Source organism: Poecilia latipinna, unplaced genomic scaffold (assembly GCF_001443285.1).
Source record: "Poecilia latipinna isolate Pla-1442-1.1 unplaced genomic scaffold, P_latipinna-1.0 Scaffold891, whole genome shotgun sequence".
NCBI classification, from domain to species: Eukaryota; Metazoa; Chordata; class Actinopteri; order Cyprinodontiformes; family Poeciliidae; genus Poecilia; species Poecilia latipinna.
In genome coordinates this window covers 52,698-68,341 of record NW_015113507.1, presented here as the reverse complement: position 1 = coordinate 68,341, position 15,644 = coordinate 52,698, and the positions used below count along the sequence as shown (strand labels likewise).

At 49.0% G+C, this 15,644-nt stretch overlaps 1 protein-coding gene and 1 long non-coding RNA gene across 2 annotated transcripts in view; both read right to left on the bottom strand.

Moving 5' to 3' along the window:
- Window positions 1-982: 982 nt before the first annotated feature.
- On the bottom strand, window positions 983-1,967 carry LOC106957257 (uncharacterized). Its single transcript, XR_001426921.1, has 2 exons — window positions 1,554-1,967; window positions 983-1,461 (listed from the first exon to the last, which is right to left on the bottom strand). It is a non-coding gene; the product is annotated as an uncharacterized LOC106957257 (long non-coding RNA).
- Window positions 1,968-3,408: 1,441 nt separating this feature from the next.
- The window catches only part of nup98 (nucleoporin 98 and 96 precursor), a 21,345-nt gene continuing 9,109 nt past the window's right edge, over window positions 3,409-15,644 (bottom strand). Inside the window, exons 10-35 of the mRNA XM_015048557.1 lie at window positions 14,864-14,999; window positions 14,701-14,793; window positions 14,442-14,579; window positions 14,234-14,367; window positions 13,963-14,150; window positions 13,762-13,881; window positions 12,877-13,054; window positions 12,383-12,494; window positions 12,188-12,301; window positions 11,960-12,098; window positions 10,902-11,079; window positions 10,659-10,820; window positions 9,535-9,750; window positions 8,506-8,638; window positions 8,204-8,439; window positions 7,942-8,126; window positions 7,256-7,527; window positions 6,924-7,184; window positions 6,659-6,816; window positions 6,447-6,587; window positions 6,229-6,377; window positions 5,243-5,464; window positions 4,743-4,984; window positions 4,520-4,674; window positions 3,913-4,030; window positions 3,409-3,818 (exon numbers count right to left, since the gene is read on the bottom strand). Coding sequence (XP_014904043.1) covers window positions 3,619-3,818; window positions 3,913-4,030; window positions 4,520-4,674; window positions 4,743-4,984; window positions 5,243-5,464; window positions 6,229-6,377; window positions 6,447-6,587; window positions 6,659-6,816; window positions 6,924-7,184; window positions 7,256-7,527; window positions 7,942-8,126; window positions 8,204-8,439; window positions 8,506-8,638; window positions 9,535-9,750; window positions 10,659-10,820; window positions 10,902-11,079; window positions 11,960-12,098; window positions 12,188-12,301; window positions 12,383-12,494; window positions 12,877-13,054; window positions 13,762-13,881; window positions 13,963-14,150; window positions 14,234-14,367; window positions 14,442-14,579; window positions 14,701-14,793; window positions 14,864-14,999 — 4,380 coding nt within the window. The 3' untranslated portion in view covers window positions 3,409-3,618. The remainder of the gene's footprint in view (window positions 3,819-3,912; window positions 4,031-4,519; window positions 4,675-4,742; window positions 4,985-5,242; window positions 5,465-6,228; window positions 6,378-6,446; window positions 6,588-6,658; window positions 6,817-6,923; window positions 7,185-7,255; window positions 7,528-7,941; window positions 8,127-8,203; window positions 8,440-8,505; window positions 8,639-9,534; window positions 9,751-10,658; window positions 10,821-10,901; window positions 11,080-11,959; window positions 12,099-12,187; window positions 12,302-12,382; window positions 12,495-12,876; window positions 13,055-13,761; window positions 13,882-13,962; window positions 14,151-14,233; window positions 14,368-14,441; window positions 14,580-14,700; window positions 14,794-14,863; window positions 15,000-15,644) is intronic.

Genomic DNA, 15,644 nt, shown 5'->3' with positions numbered 1-15,644 from the left:
TAAAAGTTTCAGACTGAAGCTTTTGGAGAAACTTCTACTGAGTCTGTTTTTCTGTCACCAGTGACTTTCAGCTTCCAGACTTCCCAATTTTTGTGTTGCTTTCGTCAACAATGAGCAAAAAATATCAAGAAGAGGTAAGTTTTACAGCTGGATCAGTTCAAACACTGGTTTTTACTGGTTCTTATGGTTTTTACTGGTTTCAGATTTGTTTTTCCTCTCTGAAAGTTTGCTGATCCGTTTCTGTCCGCCATGTTTTTCTGAATGATTAACATTACACTGTGGAGAAAATAAACCCATTTTAAAGGCTTGGTTTACACATCAGAAGGAACTAAGAATGTAATTGATAATCAATCAATAATGCTGGTTGAAATTTAAAGGCACATAATGGAAACCGACTGCATTGTTGGTTTTCACTTTATAACAGAACAAAAAGCTCAGGTAGAAACTGTTTCCTGATCAACAGTTAAAGTTTTATTTAAATGACCAACTGAAGCAGCAGCATCAGCCCTAATTTAAACTACAGAGCATAAATATGCAAAGTGTGCAAATAGATCTGTTAGTATGACAGGAATAATCATCAGATGGGATCAATGTTATGCTGATGATTCTCTGCTGTCCTTAAATCCTGGTGAATTCAGTCGGTTCCGTCGTAGAAATATCTCATCCAGATGCTGAAAATCTGATTCACCCTTCAGTTCAGTTTCCTGAGGCTTTGTCTGAAACTTTCCAAAGGAAAACTTTCTGGAAAATTTGATACAGTTGACCGTCTAGCCGGGGTCATCTGAGCTGTTCCTGTAGTCATGATGCTACAAACTCACCACTTTTCCACTTTCTTCTCCTACTACTCTCCAGTTTACATTATTTGTTATTTAAACTGTTCTCTTTTGCTTTTTCTCTCTCTCTAGAAGTGTTGTGGACATTTTCTTTAGCAAAGAGTGAGGAAAAACAGTTTCAAAAACCAGAGAATCAGACAAAGAATATATTCCTAAACAGTATTTATTGTAAGGTTTTATAATGTTCAAAGTCTCTGCTCGCTGACCAGTCAGGAGGAAGAGGAACAGCATTCAGTTTTATGGGGAGGGTTTCATTCCATTCACATAGTTTAACAATCTAGTCACTAAACCTAGTAGACGTCTCATATTACCTCTGGCCTCTGATCGTTCTGGTGTTTGTGTTCAGGTGACCAAACTTGAAAAACAATTGGGGGAAAAACTGAGCTCGATCCTGGAGGAACTAACAGATTATCAGTACAAGCGGATGCTGACGTATCTAAACAAAATCCCCGAGCAGGAGAAGCGCAAAAGACCCAGAGGTGAAATGGCTCAAATCATCATCCAGCACTACGGGCTGGAGAAGTCCATCGAAGAAATCAACGAGAATGTGCTTCATATCTGCAAGGGGGATCGTAAGATCCAGGACCTGCTGCAGCCCATGCTGAGGAAACTAGAAGTTGTGAAGACTCTGAAGAAAGAGAAAACGGTGAGTTCAGAAACGGTTCATTCAGAAAAACGAGATTTTACCTGACTGAATAAAAATCAGAGCAGTATAAATACCTGCTATAAGTTAGCATAGAAGCAGATAATGATGGCGGATAAACCCGCTGTGGGCCCGGTTCTCCTCGTTTCCCTCATCAGAGAGCAGGATGGAGAAGGACAACGTTCAGAAACAGATTTTCACACTTCCTGGTTCCTGCACACATGTCACAGAGCTAACCAATCAACAGTGATGCTGAGTGAACTTATCATAGTTACAACTCCTGCTTTCAAAATCTAAACCTGAACTCAGTAAATAAGTAAACATAAATGATGGGAATAAACATTTGCAATCAACTGGCTGCATTACTGACTTTCAACCTAAAAAGTTCAACAGATATCTAACTATTGACCCATTTGATCAGTGAAACAGTTCTTTGTTCTTTAACATCTCACAACACATGAATGAAACAAGAATGAAAAAACCTTCTTTCAATATTTCAGAGCAGAGATCTGGTGGAGCTGCAGGTGGAGAAACCGTGCAGAGTCCTGGCAGACCTTCGAAGCGGAAGAGGCAGCCGAGCCCCCAGCCTGAGGTAACTAACTTCACACGGCTCCAGTTCTCCGTGTTACAGTGACGTGACCTTGATGATCAGTCACAGCTTGATAACGGCGCCTCCTGCTGTTCTTTACCCCATGGAGACATAGTCAGAACCGCGTTGCTCATGCAGTGACTGGGTTAATGGTGTTCTGGTGGTCTGGGTTGACCAGCGCCAGCTCCACATGATGGAGACCAAAGGAGGTCCACTTCTACGTCTTATTGTGACTCTGTGTCTGTCTGAGAACATCCTGTTTGACGCTTCACCATGAGCCTCAAACAGACGTTTTAGACGGAAAATAGGATTTTGTCTGAAAGTGTTTCAGATATCGTTATTTCACGATAAATATTTCGTTCATGCATTCTGGTTTGTTTAGGCCGCCGGGTCTCAGACACTCAAGAAGAAGAAATCTGATTAAAAGCCAACAGAACCTCTGCAGGTACCAGAGGGTTCTGCTGCAGGGATCAGACTCCATCTGTAAACGACCTCTGACCTCACATGGTTGTTTCTTCGTTCCTTTAAAGATGGTGATTTCCACGTCAACGTCTCACAAGATGGTTTCATCATGTTTGACTTTTTACTCATCTGTCTGTAAAATTCTGACCCTGAATGATAAAAACTCCACAGTAAAATCAAACTTGTCTCAGATGTTTGAAAAATGTTTTAAAGACGTTTTTAAAATCATCGCAGCTGCAGAAAAATGTTAAATATTTCATGTGATTTTGTCCATTTAGATGATTCTGGATTCTAGTTCAATAAAATTATTGACATTACAATTCATATCAAATATCCACACATGTGTTTCCGTTTGGAGTTTATTTTATTCACTAACATTATTTTTTATTAAAAATTTACAACCAAATGTTTGAGTTGATTCTTTAAAGGAAATAAACTCATTGGACATTTTATTTATTTCTACTTCAACTTTATTAAAAATATGATCAACGAAGCAGCAGAAAACACACACACTGACACACACAGACACACAACAGCAGAGTCCATCCGTGTAACCATGGCAACCACAGACAGGGTCGTTAAATGGCAACAAACTTTCAATAAAGAAGCTCGGTTCTTTGACAGAGTTCTGGTGTTTCCTGGTCGGTTCTGACAGCGGCGTATCGGATCAGAACCATGAGGGGAAACTTTAGAGCTTCAACAGGAAAACCTAAAAAAATAGAACCTCTGAGTTTAAAGAGCCTCTGATCGGGTCAGGCGACGCCGTTTCATAATTGATCCATTTCATTCACACATCCGGATCCAACAGAACCAATAATCCATTCAGGGTTTTTAAACCTGACTTTAAATTCCTGCTGGTTCTGATCCATTTGGGTCTCTCCTGATGTGTCAATGTTCTGATTTTATTTTGAAATCCTGTAGGAAGAAACTTCCTGTGAGAGAAGAAAATCTAATCAACTCGTCTCCAGGTTTTTCTGTCCAGTTTTGAGTTGTCTGAACTTCCCAATGAGCCGGTTTCATCCCAGCCTGACGATCAGAACCGGAGTTCTGATGAGGGTCCAACCTGGGACTTGGAGCGTTTCCTGTCCGGGTCACTGGCTGACGACGAGCTGCCGCAGGTAGGACTGGGTCAGGCCGCGCAGCTCCTCCAGAGCGTAATCCTCCGGCATGGGCAGTCGGCTGATGTGCGGCGCCAACTGGGCCAGTGGGATGCTGAGCGGGTCTGCGGCGCCGTCGCCCTGCTGCAGACTCAGGACGGCCCGCAGGATGTTCGCCACGCGCTTCGCCATCTCTGCAGAGGGGGAAGGGCGGAGCTTAGATCAGAGGGAATGACCCTGAAACTTCAGAGCAGCGTGAGCTGTGATTGGCCGGCTCCCGGCCTTCACCTGATTGGGCGAGGTGGTCCCTGGCGGTCCGGCAGGGCAGCAGCTCAATGCGGCCGCAGAGCGACGTCACGTCAGAGTAGAGCCGCTCCAGCTGGTAGCCGGCGCCGGAGCTGTCCATCTGGGACAGCAGAACCACGTTAGACACAAACAATCCTCAACGGTTACCCCGACAACGCCGATACAGGTTATTATAGTTTAGCAGAATTACCAAAAAACAGCAACCGAGCTCAAACGATTATTGAAATGTCAACTAATTTAGTAACGGACTGACGGTTAACTGGACAAACTGACTAAAGCCACACAGAGCAGCCAGGAAGCAGAAACTGAACAAACCATTTTGAATTAAGCATTAAAAATTATATTTAGTAATTCAGTCATCGATCGATCGATCGATGACTGAATGAGTCGTTAGCAGCAGCTGTTATCACCGCTCAGAGTTCAACATCCTGGATGTTTTCAGTATTTCTTCATCTTACATCATTTCTGCTGTTTGCAGTTTTAGTTTGTCTTTAAATGAACTTTATAAAGTTCACAAACTGATCCACTTCACTGCCACATCAGAGTGAAGTCGTTTCTGTTAACAGTACCAGGCCAGAACCGAACCGACCTGCTGGATGTCCTGCAGGGACTTGATGACCCGGATGTAGTCCAGGTAGACTCTGCCGGCCGTGTCCCAGTCCTGGATGCTGGCGCTGTGTTCTGGTACCGCCAGGCCCTCTAGGAACTCCAGCAGGTAGTCGTGGTTGTCGTTGACGATGCAGTCTGTGGGAGAAACGGGTTGAGTCACGTGACGTGGCGTGAGCTGGACTGGTCCAGCATGCGGAGCATACCTGAGGCCAGGTGTTGGATCAGCAGCCGGTGGCACTGGTTCCAGTGTCCGGCCCGGTACAAGTGCAGGGCCTGGCGGTGGCGGTCCCCGTCCCGCTGGGCCCGGACCGCCTTGGCCTCGTGGATCCAGCTCTCCGGAACCAGGAGCCTGTCAGTCAGGAAGCGCTCCCTGCGGGCCGACTCCTCCGTCTCCAGCAGGGGGCAGTGCAGCGCCAGCAGCTCCCTGACGGCCCGCTCCCGCTGCCTGCAGAGAAGAAGAAACTTGATTCATACAGCAGCCACAGGAAACTCGTAATGCATTAGACATGCTGCAGCTTATTGTTCACATCTGGAGACTGAAGAGGACGGAGCCCTGTGGAACTCCGCAGGAGATTTTATTCAACTTAGATTTATCGTCCCTTTTCGACATTAAAGGTTTCAGCTGAGCATTATGGCAGAAATACCAGCCCAGTTCTGTGATTGGGATGGTAAGAGCGGGTCCAGACCCAGTTCTTGTTCTGACCTGTGGTCGGGGAGGTGCAGCAGGATGAACACGGCCAGGTGCCAGAGGCCAGCGCTCTCCAGCTGGGCAGCGTAGGCGGCGTGGACAAGGCCCTGCCGCGGTGCGGCCAGGTGGGTGTAGCGCAGGGCCTGCAGCACGCCCCACAAGTGCCAGCTGAGCCGGTAGTCCAGGCGCCGCCAGGTGACGGTGAGCGGGTCGAGCAGCGGCTGCAAGCCGTACAGTCTGCAGGAGGAAACGGGTCAACAGAACCGGATTGTTACAGGAACAGTACTATGGGGTTTCCAGGAAATTTATTTCCTTACTGAAGTCCCTGAAATTGGGCCACTGTTTCTTTAAGAAACTCCTGCTCCCACTGAAGCGACGCCTCCAGGAAGTTATCCTCTATTAACCCTTTAACATTTTTACCAGCGTTGCTCAGAGCAGAAGCTCCTATAATGAGCACAGCAGATGTTTGCTAATGGCTGCTGGCTAGTCTGAAGGAGCTGAGTGGGGGAGGAGCTTTGCATTTGAGGGCGGGGCTAAGTCCACCTGGGCATTTTGGACAGCTGAATGGTTGATTAAAGGATTTCTCAAACATGATACCGGCCCTTTAACAGGAACTGCAGGTCAAACCGATCAGGTGATCTGAGGAACACAGATCAGGTTTTAAATAATCGACTTTAAACCGTTTAAATGGAAAAGGTACAACCTGATTCAGGTGGTTCTACTGACTCAGGGGTGTCAAACTCCAGTCCTCAACCGCTGTCCTGCAGTTTTTAGATGTGCCACAGGTACAAAACACTGGAATGAAATGGCTTAATTGCCACCTTGTGTAGATAAGTTCTCCAGAGCCTTGCTGATAACCTAATTATTTTATTCAGGTGTGGTGCAGCGGGGACACATCTAAAAGTTGCAGGGCTGTGGCCCTCCAGGACTGGAGTTTGACAACTGTGTGCTAACTGGTTCAGTGCAGTGAGTCAGAACTGGTTCTGGTGCCTCAGGTTTACCTGTCGCTGTAGAGCTTCAGCAGGTGGAAGCAGAGGTCGAGCAGCGGCCGCTCAGGCTCCTCCTTCTCCTCCTCCTCCTCTAGGGGTGGTGACCCCTCCAGGTACGGCGGCAGCGGCATGCAGGCATACCTGCCAGCCTCTGTGGAGCCCTGCAGGGGGCAACAGAACCATCAGAGCAGTTCTGACCCGGCAGAGAGGCGGGTCTGGCCGGGACTCACCTGGAAAGCGTCTTCGTAGGCGGCCAGGGCGTCGGCCACGGAGGCGGTGGGTGGCAGCAGGTACCACAGGTGGACGGCCAGGCAGCGCTTCCAGTCTAGCTCTGAGCAGACGTTCACTGCCAACCCGGACGACTGCCACACCTGCAGAGATGGAACCGTTCAGAATCGGAACCGGGCAGCAGGTAGGACGGCTCCGGGCCAACAAAACCCACCGGCTTCCCGGCCAGCAGGGCGAAGATCCGCAGCCGCTCCTCGCTCAGGTGGAGGTCAGTCTGCGTCCGGCTCCAGTCGGCCAGCTGCAAGTCCAACAGCTGACGGCAGACCCTTGATCCAGAGGCCTGCGACAGCAGCAGGGCCAGGCGGTGGTCACCTAAACGCACACATCGCCATGGTTACACGTTTATATCTCCAGTTTAAATTCACTATCAGGTTCTGCCGGTCTCCATCAGAACCCGAGGTTCTGTCTGCTCCACTAACCTTCCCTCTGGGCAAGTTGACACGCCTCGCTGACGCGGCGGCCCGTCAAGTAGCTGAACAGCGCCTCCGTGTGGCGGCCCTTCCCCGCCAGTGCCACCTCCTCCTCCACCCTGCGGGCGGCGCCGCGGGCCAGCCAGTCGGAGAAGGCGCGGCGGCGCTGCAGCTGCTGCTGGTAGTCGTCGAGTGGGCTGGCGTCCGGGTCCAGCTGGCCCCACAGGGCCTCGCACAGCGTCCAGACCTCGGCCCAGTGGCCCAGGATGGCTGCAGGATGGACAGGACAGGTCAGGGACGGAGCGCGGAGACAAACCGTCCATCACCGAACCAGAACTCACGGTCTGCATCGCCGCGCTCTGCGCTCAGCTCCCTGATCCACTCGGCGTAGTCATGCAGTGCCGCCACACCGGGCCGCGGCTCCACCAGCGGACAGGACGCGCCCTCAGGGACGCTGACGGTGCTGTGCTTCAGGCTGATCTCGAGGGGGCGCTGCAGCACGGCATGCCGCTCCTCCTCCTCCTCCTCTTCTTCCTCAATCATCTTCGTTCCCTGAAGAGCTTCCAGCCCCACCAGCTGCTCCACCACCACCTTGTAGGGGCTCTCAGCGAGCCTGGAGACACACAGCTCAGGTTAACCTTTGACCTTAGAGAGAACCCTCTGAAATGTCCCCACTAAACCTAACCTTTGCTCTATCAGGCCCTTAAATGGTGGTTGATGGTTTAAAGAAGGAAGTCTCTTCCGACCTGTTGGGGGAACCGCAGGTTCTAACTGCGGGTTCTACGCTGTTCCAGGTCATAAAGTGGATTTTATTTTAGGAATCAAACCCAACAGATGAACTCTGGGCTTCCTGTAAACCTGCTGGATTATCTGCAGCTACAAACCGTCACTAAACTCCTGAGAAACGGGGTTACAGTTTGACTTGCAGCAGAACCTTCTGCGTCACCATGAACCTAACATGTTCTTAGCTACTGCTCGCCTAGCGGACTGGGCCCGTTTTTCAGCCCGTTCAGGAGTTTTTCCTTACGGTTTGGTCCGGGCCGGTTTGTGCAGGAAGCTGAAGTCCGTCTTGGTGCGCTGCTCCTGGAGCTCTGTCTGGTTGGCGGTCTGTGTGCTGAGCCGGTTGCCGCAGTGGGCCAGGGTCCAGCCGGGACCCCAGCCCACTCTGAAGGAGCGGGTGGCGAACAGGCCGGTGTCCATCAGCAGCGCCCCCTGCAGGACAGCAGAAGAACAGGCTGTTACAGCTTCCTGCTGAAGTTTCGTGGCTCAGTCGGTGATCCAGAACCGACCTTCCCCTGAGTGACGGACTCCTTCAGAGGGACGGGGCCGCCCAGCCGCCGCACCCCCACCGTCCGGATGGCGGGCTCCGGGGCCCGGGCCGGCAGCAGGAACGGGGTGGGGACTGGACTCTTCCACTGCGGAGGCCGAGGCGGGTCTGCTGCCGCTGGGGAGCCGCGGGACAGAGGAGCGTCCACGCGCTGAGGGAAGATGCCGGAGGTGAAGCGGGCTTGAAGAAGACCCCCGACTGCAGAGAGAGGAAGGTCAGAAACCTGCAGGAAGGTCTTCATCAGCGCGAGGAAGAGTTTCCTACCAGATGGACGGCCTTGAGAGCCTGGCAGGACGAGCCGAGGGGACGAGACGTCGGCAGACGCCTTGGTCGCTCTGTGAGGCTGGAACATGTCTCCGTCCTCCTCGTCCTCAGTGAACAGAGACGCCTTCATGATCTGGAAACAGAAAGTAATCTGATTGCTCAGATGGATAACTGACAGTCGCCTCAGCACCTCTTAAGCTGAACCAAAACGAAACATTTAAAAAGGAAACAAGATTCTGGTTCTTCAACGGACTCTACGTCTGGAAACATGTCAGAAAACAGAAAGAGATATAAGAATGTGTAGCTAACTTGGCTAACTTCCTGTTTCCAAGGAGAACAGCTCCTGTAAAAGAAGCCAACAGCAGTTGCCTCCTTTTACAGGAATGTGGAACCATTTTATCTCGTTAGCCCTTACAGGTTTTTGCAGAAATTCACAACAGCAGATCCCAGGATTTTTCACACCAATAACTGAGTTTTATCATCAGACTGGCGGGGCTCCAGGCTTTACTAGCCCCCACCAGGCTTTGCTTAGTTTACAGTGGAAACAGATTAAGCCAGGTTAATAGTTGAAGTACCATCCCGTCCCTTCACATGTCCGGCGTCCTCTGGCTGTTATTTCCAAATTACAATGAGAAACTCCAGAGTTTATTACAAATTTTCAGCATAAACAGTCAGAATCATTGGATTCAAGTGATGCCAACTCCCACCTGCAGGTGGCAGTATGTCCAGATATAATCCACGAATGATTTGGTGAATAATAAAAATCAAGATATTTAAGTTCCTGAATGGATAAATAAAGTTTGTGTGTAGTCTGTCATCTTTTTATTTTTATATATAGATTTTGATAAGAAAAAATACTGCAAAATTCCATGAAAATATTTCTCAGGTAGCGTCAGTAGATCAGTGATAATCATGAGGTTATCGTGTGTTTTCCCCATGACAGAAACTGCAGTCCTAGCTTCGTTACTGAGACGGTTTTTATTTTCCGGGTTCCTGTGGTTCTCCTCTGAAGCGGCTTGGCGGTTCTACCTGCAGCGTGTGCGGATTGATGCCCAGAGTGGACGGGATGTGGCTGCACGCCACCGACTCGTGGTCCGTCAGCGCCGCCGTCTCCATGTCGACTAGCGGCAGCTCGCTGTCCTCCTCCTCTCCTCCCAGCATGCTCTCTGTCGGGACGCCCTGCGTGATGTCGGCCATGTCGCTGTCCAGCTCCGCCACGCCGCTCGCCAAATCCACAGCGGTGGACTGGAGACAGAGACAGAGAGCGTGAGGACGGACGGAGAAACTCTGGACAGACCAAGTGAGGTCAGAGGTCAAGCGTCCATCAGATGAACCGGATCAAACCTGCAACATGTCCTCACATCGACCCGATTAGAGGATCAGATTCATTTCAGACTTAAAATAAAAAACTAAACAGAGAAACTGAAAGGATCTTTAATACTTTATTAAACAGAAAATAGAAATTACATTCATGTTAAAAAGTCGCATTAATTTCACCTTCATCTGAGAACTAACAGGAAAATAACTCACATCCGGCCTTTAACCAGAATCAGAACCAGGAGCATCAGAAAAAGTAAAAAGGTTCTGGTTCCGATGAGAACCAGAACCGGATCGATCAGCTGAGACCCGGAGCAACACAGCCACCAACATTTAAAAATGATGAAACATCCATCAGTCAGACAGAAAATACTGATTTACAATCAATTCATTCATTAATAAATCAAAACTTTTAAATTTCAGCTGAAAAACAAATTTATGGTTAAAAAAAGCATTTATGATTGGACTGCAGTAAACATTAAACACGTCCCACCAGGCAGGTCAGGATTTAATTTCTGTTTACCCAGCAGATAAATCTCCTGACTGGAATAAACATCCAGATTTTTATTAATACATCAGATTAAAATTTGCAAAATAATCTAAATTATTACATCTTAATTATTCTGAAGGCACCTGGAGGAAAAAAGCTCAGATCAAAACAAACAATACTAGTAATAATAATAATAATAAATAATAAAAATAATAATAATCAATGTTAATAAATGTGAGCTTGCTTCTTCCGGTCTAAATTATTTTATCACCAGATTAAATGAGAAAATCTGATCAATGTGTGAGTGAGGAAGAGGAGGAGTGTGGGGGGGCGCAGGCTGCTCTACCTGGGCCTGCGGCGCCACCTGCTGCTGGGATGGAGGAAGCAGCTGCTGCAGCCTGGAAGCAGGAAGTGACATCATCGTCTTCAGCTTCTTGGGGTCAGTTTTGGGCGGGACCTCGTCGTCTTCGTCCGAGTCCTGGAGGCCGTATTTGGAGAAATGGCTGACCTGGAGGAGAAAGGGGGCGGAGTCAGATTCCCTGATGACCTGCGGGTTCTATTGGACTGAACCGGACGGGACCGGACCCACCTCGAACACCCAGGAGCCCGTCTCGGGTCGGTACTCCAGGAAGCGCGCGCCCTGCTTCCTGGAGGCCTTCTCCAGCCGGCCCTCGTAGTTCATGTCGGCGAGTCGCTCTGGGCTGCGGATCTGAGCGCAGGTCGTCTTATCGTTGGGCCAGACGCCGTCTAGGGTCACCTCAGCCCGCCTGCAGACAGGAAGCAGTGTCAGGACGAGAATCGGCACACGGACTGAACCGAACCGTCTGATGAGCCAATACTAGTCACTGTGTGACTAGTGTTGGCTAGTCACACAGTGACTAGCCAACACTAGTGTTGGCTAGTCACACAGTCTGACGCTTTGATTAGTTACATCAAGTCCATTTATCTTTCGTCTCCAGCTTCTCTGTAATTTCTGCTTCAAATGATCTGATTGGACGCTCGGAGAGACCATCGGTGTGTTCAAGTTGTGCTAAAAGGACTTAGCCTGTCAGAAAGCTATGCTAGCCTAAAATAGCACCTCAATGCTAAACATATAGCAGCTAACGCTAATGTTAGCATCTATAATCACATTTCTACAGAAGCTCCAAGAATGAGAAATTGTGGAGATGAACAGATAAAAAAACACCTTGAACCTGAAGAACACATTAAAAATGATAAATAATTTTTGTTTCTATGACTTGTCATGTAAAGCACATTGACCTGCCTTGTTGCCGAAATGTGCCATAAAAATAAACAATTAGATTTTATTTTTTTAGTTCTGATGGCTGTTTAGTCAATAATTTAGCTGTAAAAATGATTTTGATTTGAAAATGTTGCTCATTTTGTCAGTAATGTGATTAATTAAAGCTATAAGTCAACTGTATTGATAGCTTTATAAATACAGTTGATTTTAAACAATATTAAAAAATGCAGTGGAACTGCATTTTTTAACAGATAAACAGATAAATCAACAGAAACCTTCAGTCTGTTGGAGTTCAAAGGTTAGTGGATGAGCTATGGATAATGGATATCTTTTTCCTACATTTGTTTCTGGATTCTTTTGGAAAAGCTTTAGAAATAAAGCGTCAGATTTAGGCTCCGCCTCACCGGTTAAGCCCCTCCCCCTCCAGCGGCTTGTTCTTGTCGTCAGGGTAAATGATGACCTCTTTGCGCCTGAAGTGGACGATCTCGTCCAGGTTCAGGCCCGTCAGGTTGACCTCTCCGGGGAAGAAGACAGAGCCATAACCTGCAAGGACCAATCAGCATCCAGCTCAGAGTCACCCGACCAATGGGATTCATTCAGGAACATTTCATCCGGGAGGATCTGGACGCTACCTTTCCTGCCGACGGTGAAGTTTTCCACGACGCATTCTCCGTTCTCGTCCAGCATCTCGGCCAGGTCGTCCAGAGGGGGGATGGTGTAGTAACCCACCCGGTTCAGAACGATGCCTGGAAGCAGAACACACGCTTAGCCCCGCCCACCCAGCAGAGGGGCTGATGGGAAACGCAGTCACAGGGACAGGCTCTGACCTGCAGGGTGAGGAGACGGTTTGGCCTCCTGCTGCTGCTCCTCCTCCTCATCCTCCCTGTCCTCCTGCAGAGAGTCATCACCGAAGGACGCAGAGACGTCGTCGCTGCTCAGCTGGGGGAACGAGAAAGGCAGATCTATTCACTCTAACTCTATGCTTCCTGCTCTGAGCGACATCATGCTGCTGCAGTTATCAAATAAATCTGGAGTTCAGGACATTCATGTTAAAAAAGGACAGTTTTAAGTCACCCAGCTGTTTTTCTGCATCAGCCGATACTAAAGCTCAGGTATCAGAAGTGAAACAGTGGATTGGTTGGTGGATCGGTTCATCTCTAATCTAAACAACCTGAAAAGCTGAAAATAAACCAGACGATCCTCTCAGAGATTCTCATGTTAATCAGAAGCTGATCTTTGCGTCCGGCTCCATCAGATCTGATCCAACATGTAGACCTGGGCCTGGTAACAGTGAACCAGCAGAACGGCGTGACCTGCTCACCTCCAGGCCGTTCCTGGGCTGCTTGTGCATGTTCAGGTCGCTGATGGTGTCCTGCAGGCTGGGCTGGGCGCGGCCCTGCGGGATGGGCTTGGCGATGGGGTTCACGTAGAACTGGGTGACCTCGGGGTCGTCGTCGGCCCGGCCGCTCACACCTGGAACCTCGTCGTCCTCCACTTGGCTGCAGGACAAGCAGAACGTTAACAGAACTGATTCATTTTCAACCGCAACCCGCTGAGATTCAACACACAGAAAGTCTCCCTGCACTTCATGATTTATCGTTTTTCTCCATCTACCAAAAAACTGAATGATAAAAGTCTTCAGTCTGCTACTTCGGTCTTTTTTTTTTGAAGAATAATTTTTTTTCCAGAGACCTCATAAATCCTTTTATTTGTTGTTTTATTTGTTTATTCTGGATATTTAAAATGGAGTTGAACTCCTGGAGGATCTGGGAGTTTGAACATCTGTTCTTTACTGAAGGAGGAAGATGCCTCCACCAGTCTGGCTGCCGTGTCCCTGCATCTGATTTCAGAGTTTTATTTAAAGCACCAATCAGAACGCAGAATGAGACTGATGTCAGTGCATAGATCTATGTGAACAATCTGTGCTACGTTGAAGTCTCAAACAATTTAATGAAGGTAAAGCAGACGAACCAATCAAACTCCTCCATTCTGAAATGAAACGCAGCATAAAGACTCTATAAAACCCACTGATGCTGCAATATCAAAAGAAAAACTTGTCCTTACCCGTCCTGATTCAGTTTTATATCAATAAGTTCACTTAATGATCATTTACAGGTTATTATTTCATCTACAGTGAAACTGGTTCAGTCAGTCTGGGTCGAGCCGGTCCTGCTGTTGGAACAGAACCTGTGGGTCGTTCCGGTACCTGTGTCCGTTCTGAGGATACTCTGAGGGCGAGGCCAGGTCGTCGCTGTCTTTGTTCAGGCTGCTGCTGCTGTACTGGCTGCTGCTCAGGTTCTTCAGAACCAGCTTCTTGATGCTCTTCCTGCGCAGAAACAACAGAACCGCGTGAGACGGACGTGTCCGACCGGCCACGCTCCTGGTTACCATGGCGACCAGACGGCACCTGGGCACAAATGCTCCGTTGGTGAGCGACGGCTCGTCGTCGTCCAGACCGTCAAAGAGCTGCGACTTGGAGGTGCCGGACGAAGTGAGCGCTTTGGGCCGGACCTTGGTGGCGGGTCGCGGCGTCAGCTTGTAGTGGGTGGGCGTGGTCAGCGCCTTCTGGGCTGTCGGATTGGTCGGCTTCAGACGCTGGAACCCGAAATCAGATCACAGATCAAATGTAAGGAGGAAGTGGTCGTCCTGGCGACCATGATGCCGCCGCCGCCACTCACCTCCTCTTTCTTCTTGGGGTCGCTCAGCGGGTTCCTGAAGAGCGGCGAGTCGCCGTACGGCGAGTAGGCCAGCACGTTGAGCTGCTGCTGCAGTATGGCCTGCTGGGCGGCGTTGGCGTTCGGGTCAGTCAGCGCTGAAACAGGAAACAGATCTATAGAGTGTGTGGACGGCTGGGGAAACGGGTCGGATCCGGAACCGGCGGCTCACCGACGGGCTGCTGTGTGGCCCCGAAGCCCAGGCTACTGCTGCCGCCGCTGAAGCCGCCGGTGCCGAAGCTTCCCAGGGTTCCCGGCGCCGTGCCCAGCTTGTTCTGGGTGTTTCCAAACAGAGTGGTCCCCGTTCCGACTGCGGGACAAACGGCACAGATCAGCTGCACAGACCCAATCAGAACATCTCAACATTCAATCAGCAAATATTTCATTTGTAGAGATTCGTATTCCAGAGCAGTTCTGCTCCGGGTCGGTACCCGTCGCAAAGTTGGCTCCCAGTCCAGTTCCCAGTCCACCAGTGGCCAATTTGTTACCAAAGAGTCCTGCTCCAGCCGGGCTCGCTCCAAAACCTGGAGGCAGAGACAGGGAGTTAGGAGGAAGAAGGATCCGGAGCGGGTCGGCAGAACCCTGGACGCTCACCGAAAGTGGAGGTGTTGGTTCCGGTCCCCAGAGTCAGAGCGGGCTTGTTCCCAAAGAGTCCGGTGTTGGTGCCAAACGACGAAGCGCTGGTGGTGGCGGTTCCGAACCCGGTGGGTTTGTTTCCGAACAGACTGGGCTGGAAGAGGACAGAAACAGAACTATCAGCAGGAAGGAGACAGATCTGAGCGCATAGATCTACGTGAACAAAAAAACAACATGGCGCCCGCGGTTCGTCTGCACTACAGTTATGATCCTCCCTTTGTAGTTTCATTGTTTTTTTTTTATTCGTTTGTATTGACTGTATTTATTGAGTAAATTTGTGTGGTTAAATCATTTAGTTTGTTTTTATCAGGATGAATTGAGCATTTTCCAGAAACAACAGATGAAAAAAATAACGTGCTTAATTCTGACACATTTACAGAAATAATTCATGTAGACTGTTCATACCAAATAAATTTAATCTTAAATCTCACTCACTATCTGTGTTCTGGCAGCGCTTGGCTCTGCATTTGTGCTGCAACTTTATAAAGTTCATGTAAATGAACCACAGCAGGAGCCAATCAGATGTTTTCATCCACAGTATTCATTGTAAACAGTCGATCGGCTTCGATAAATAACAACCAATCACAACCAGCAAAGCAAAGAATTACTAAACAAAACGGATGAATTAAGGAAAATATGAGAAAACCTAATCCCAGAGGATATTTATTAGAGGTTTGCCGATCGATCGGTCACCGATCATAATCGGGCCGATTTTCGTGAAAAAGTGCATGATCGGTGA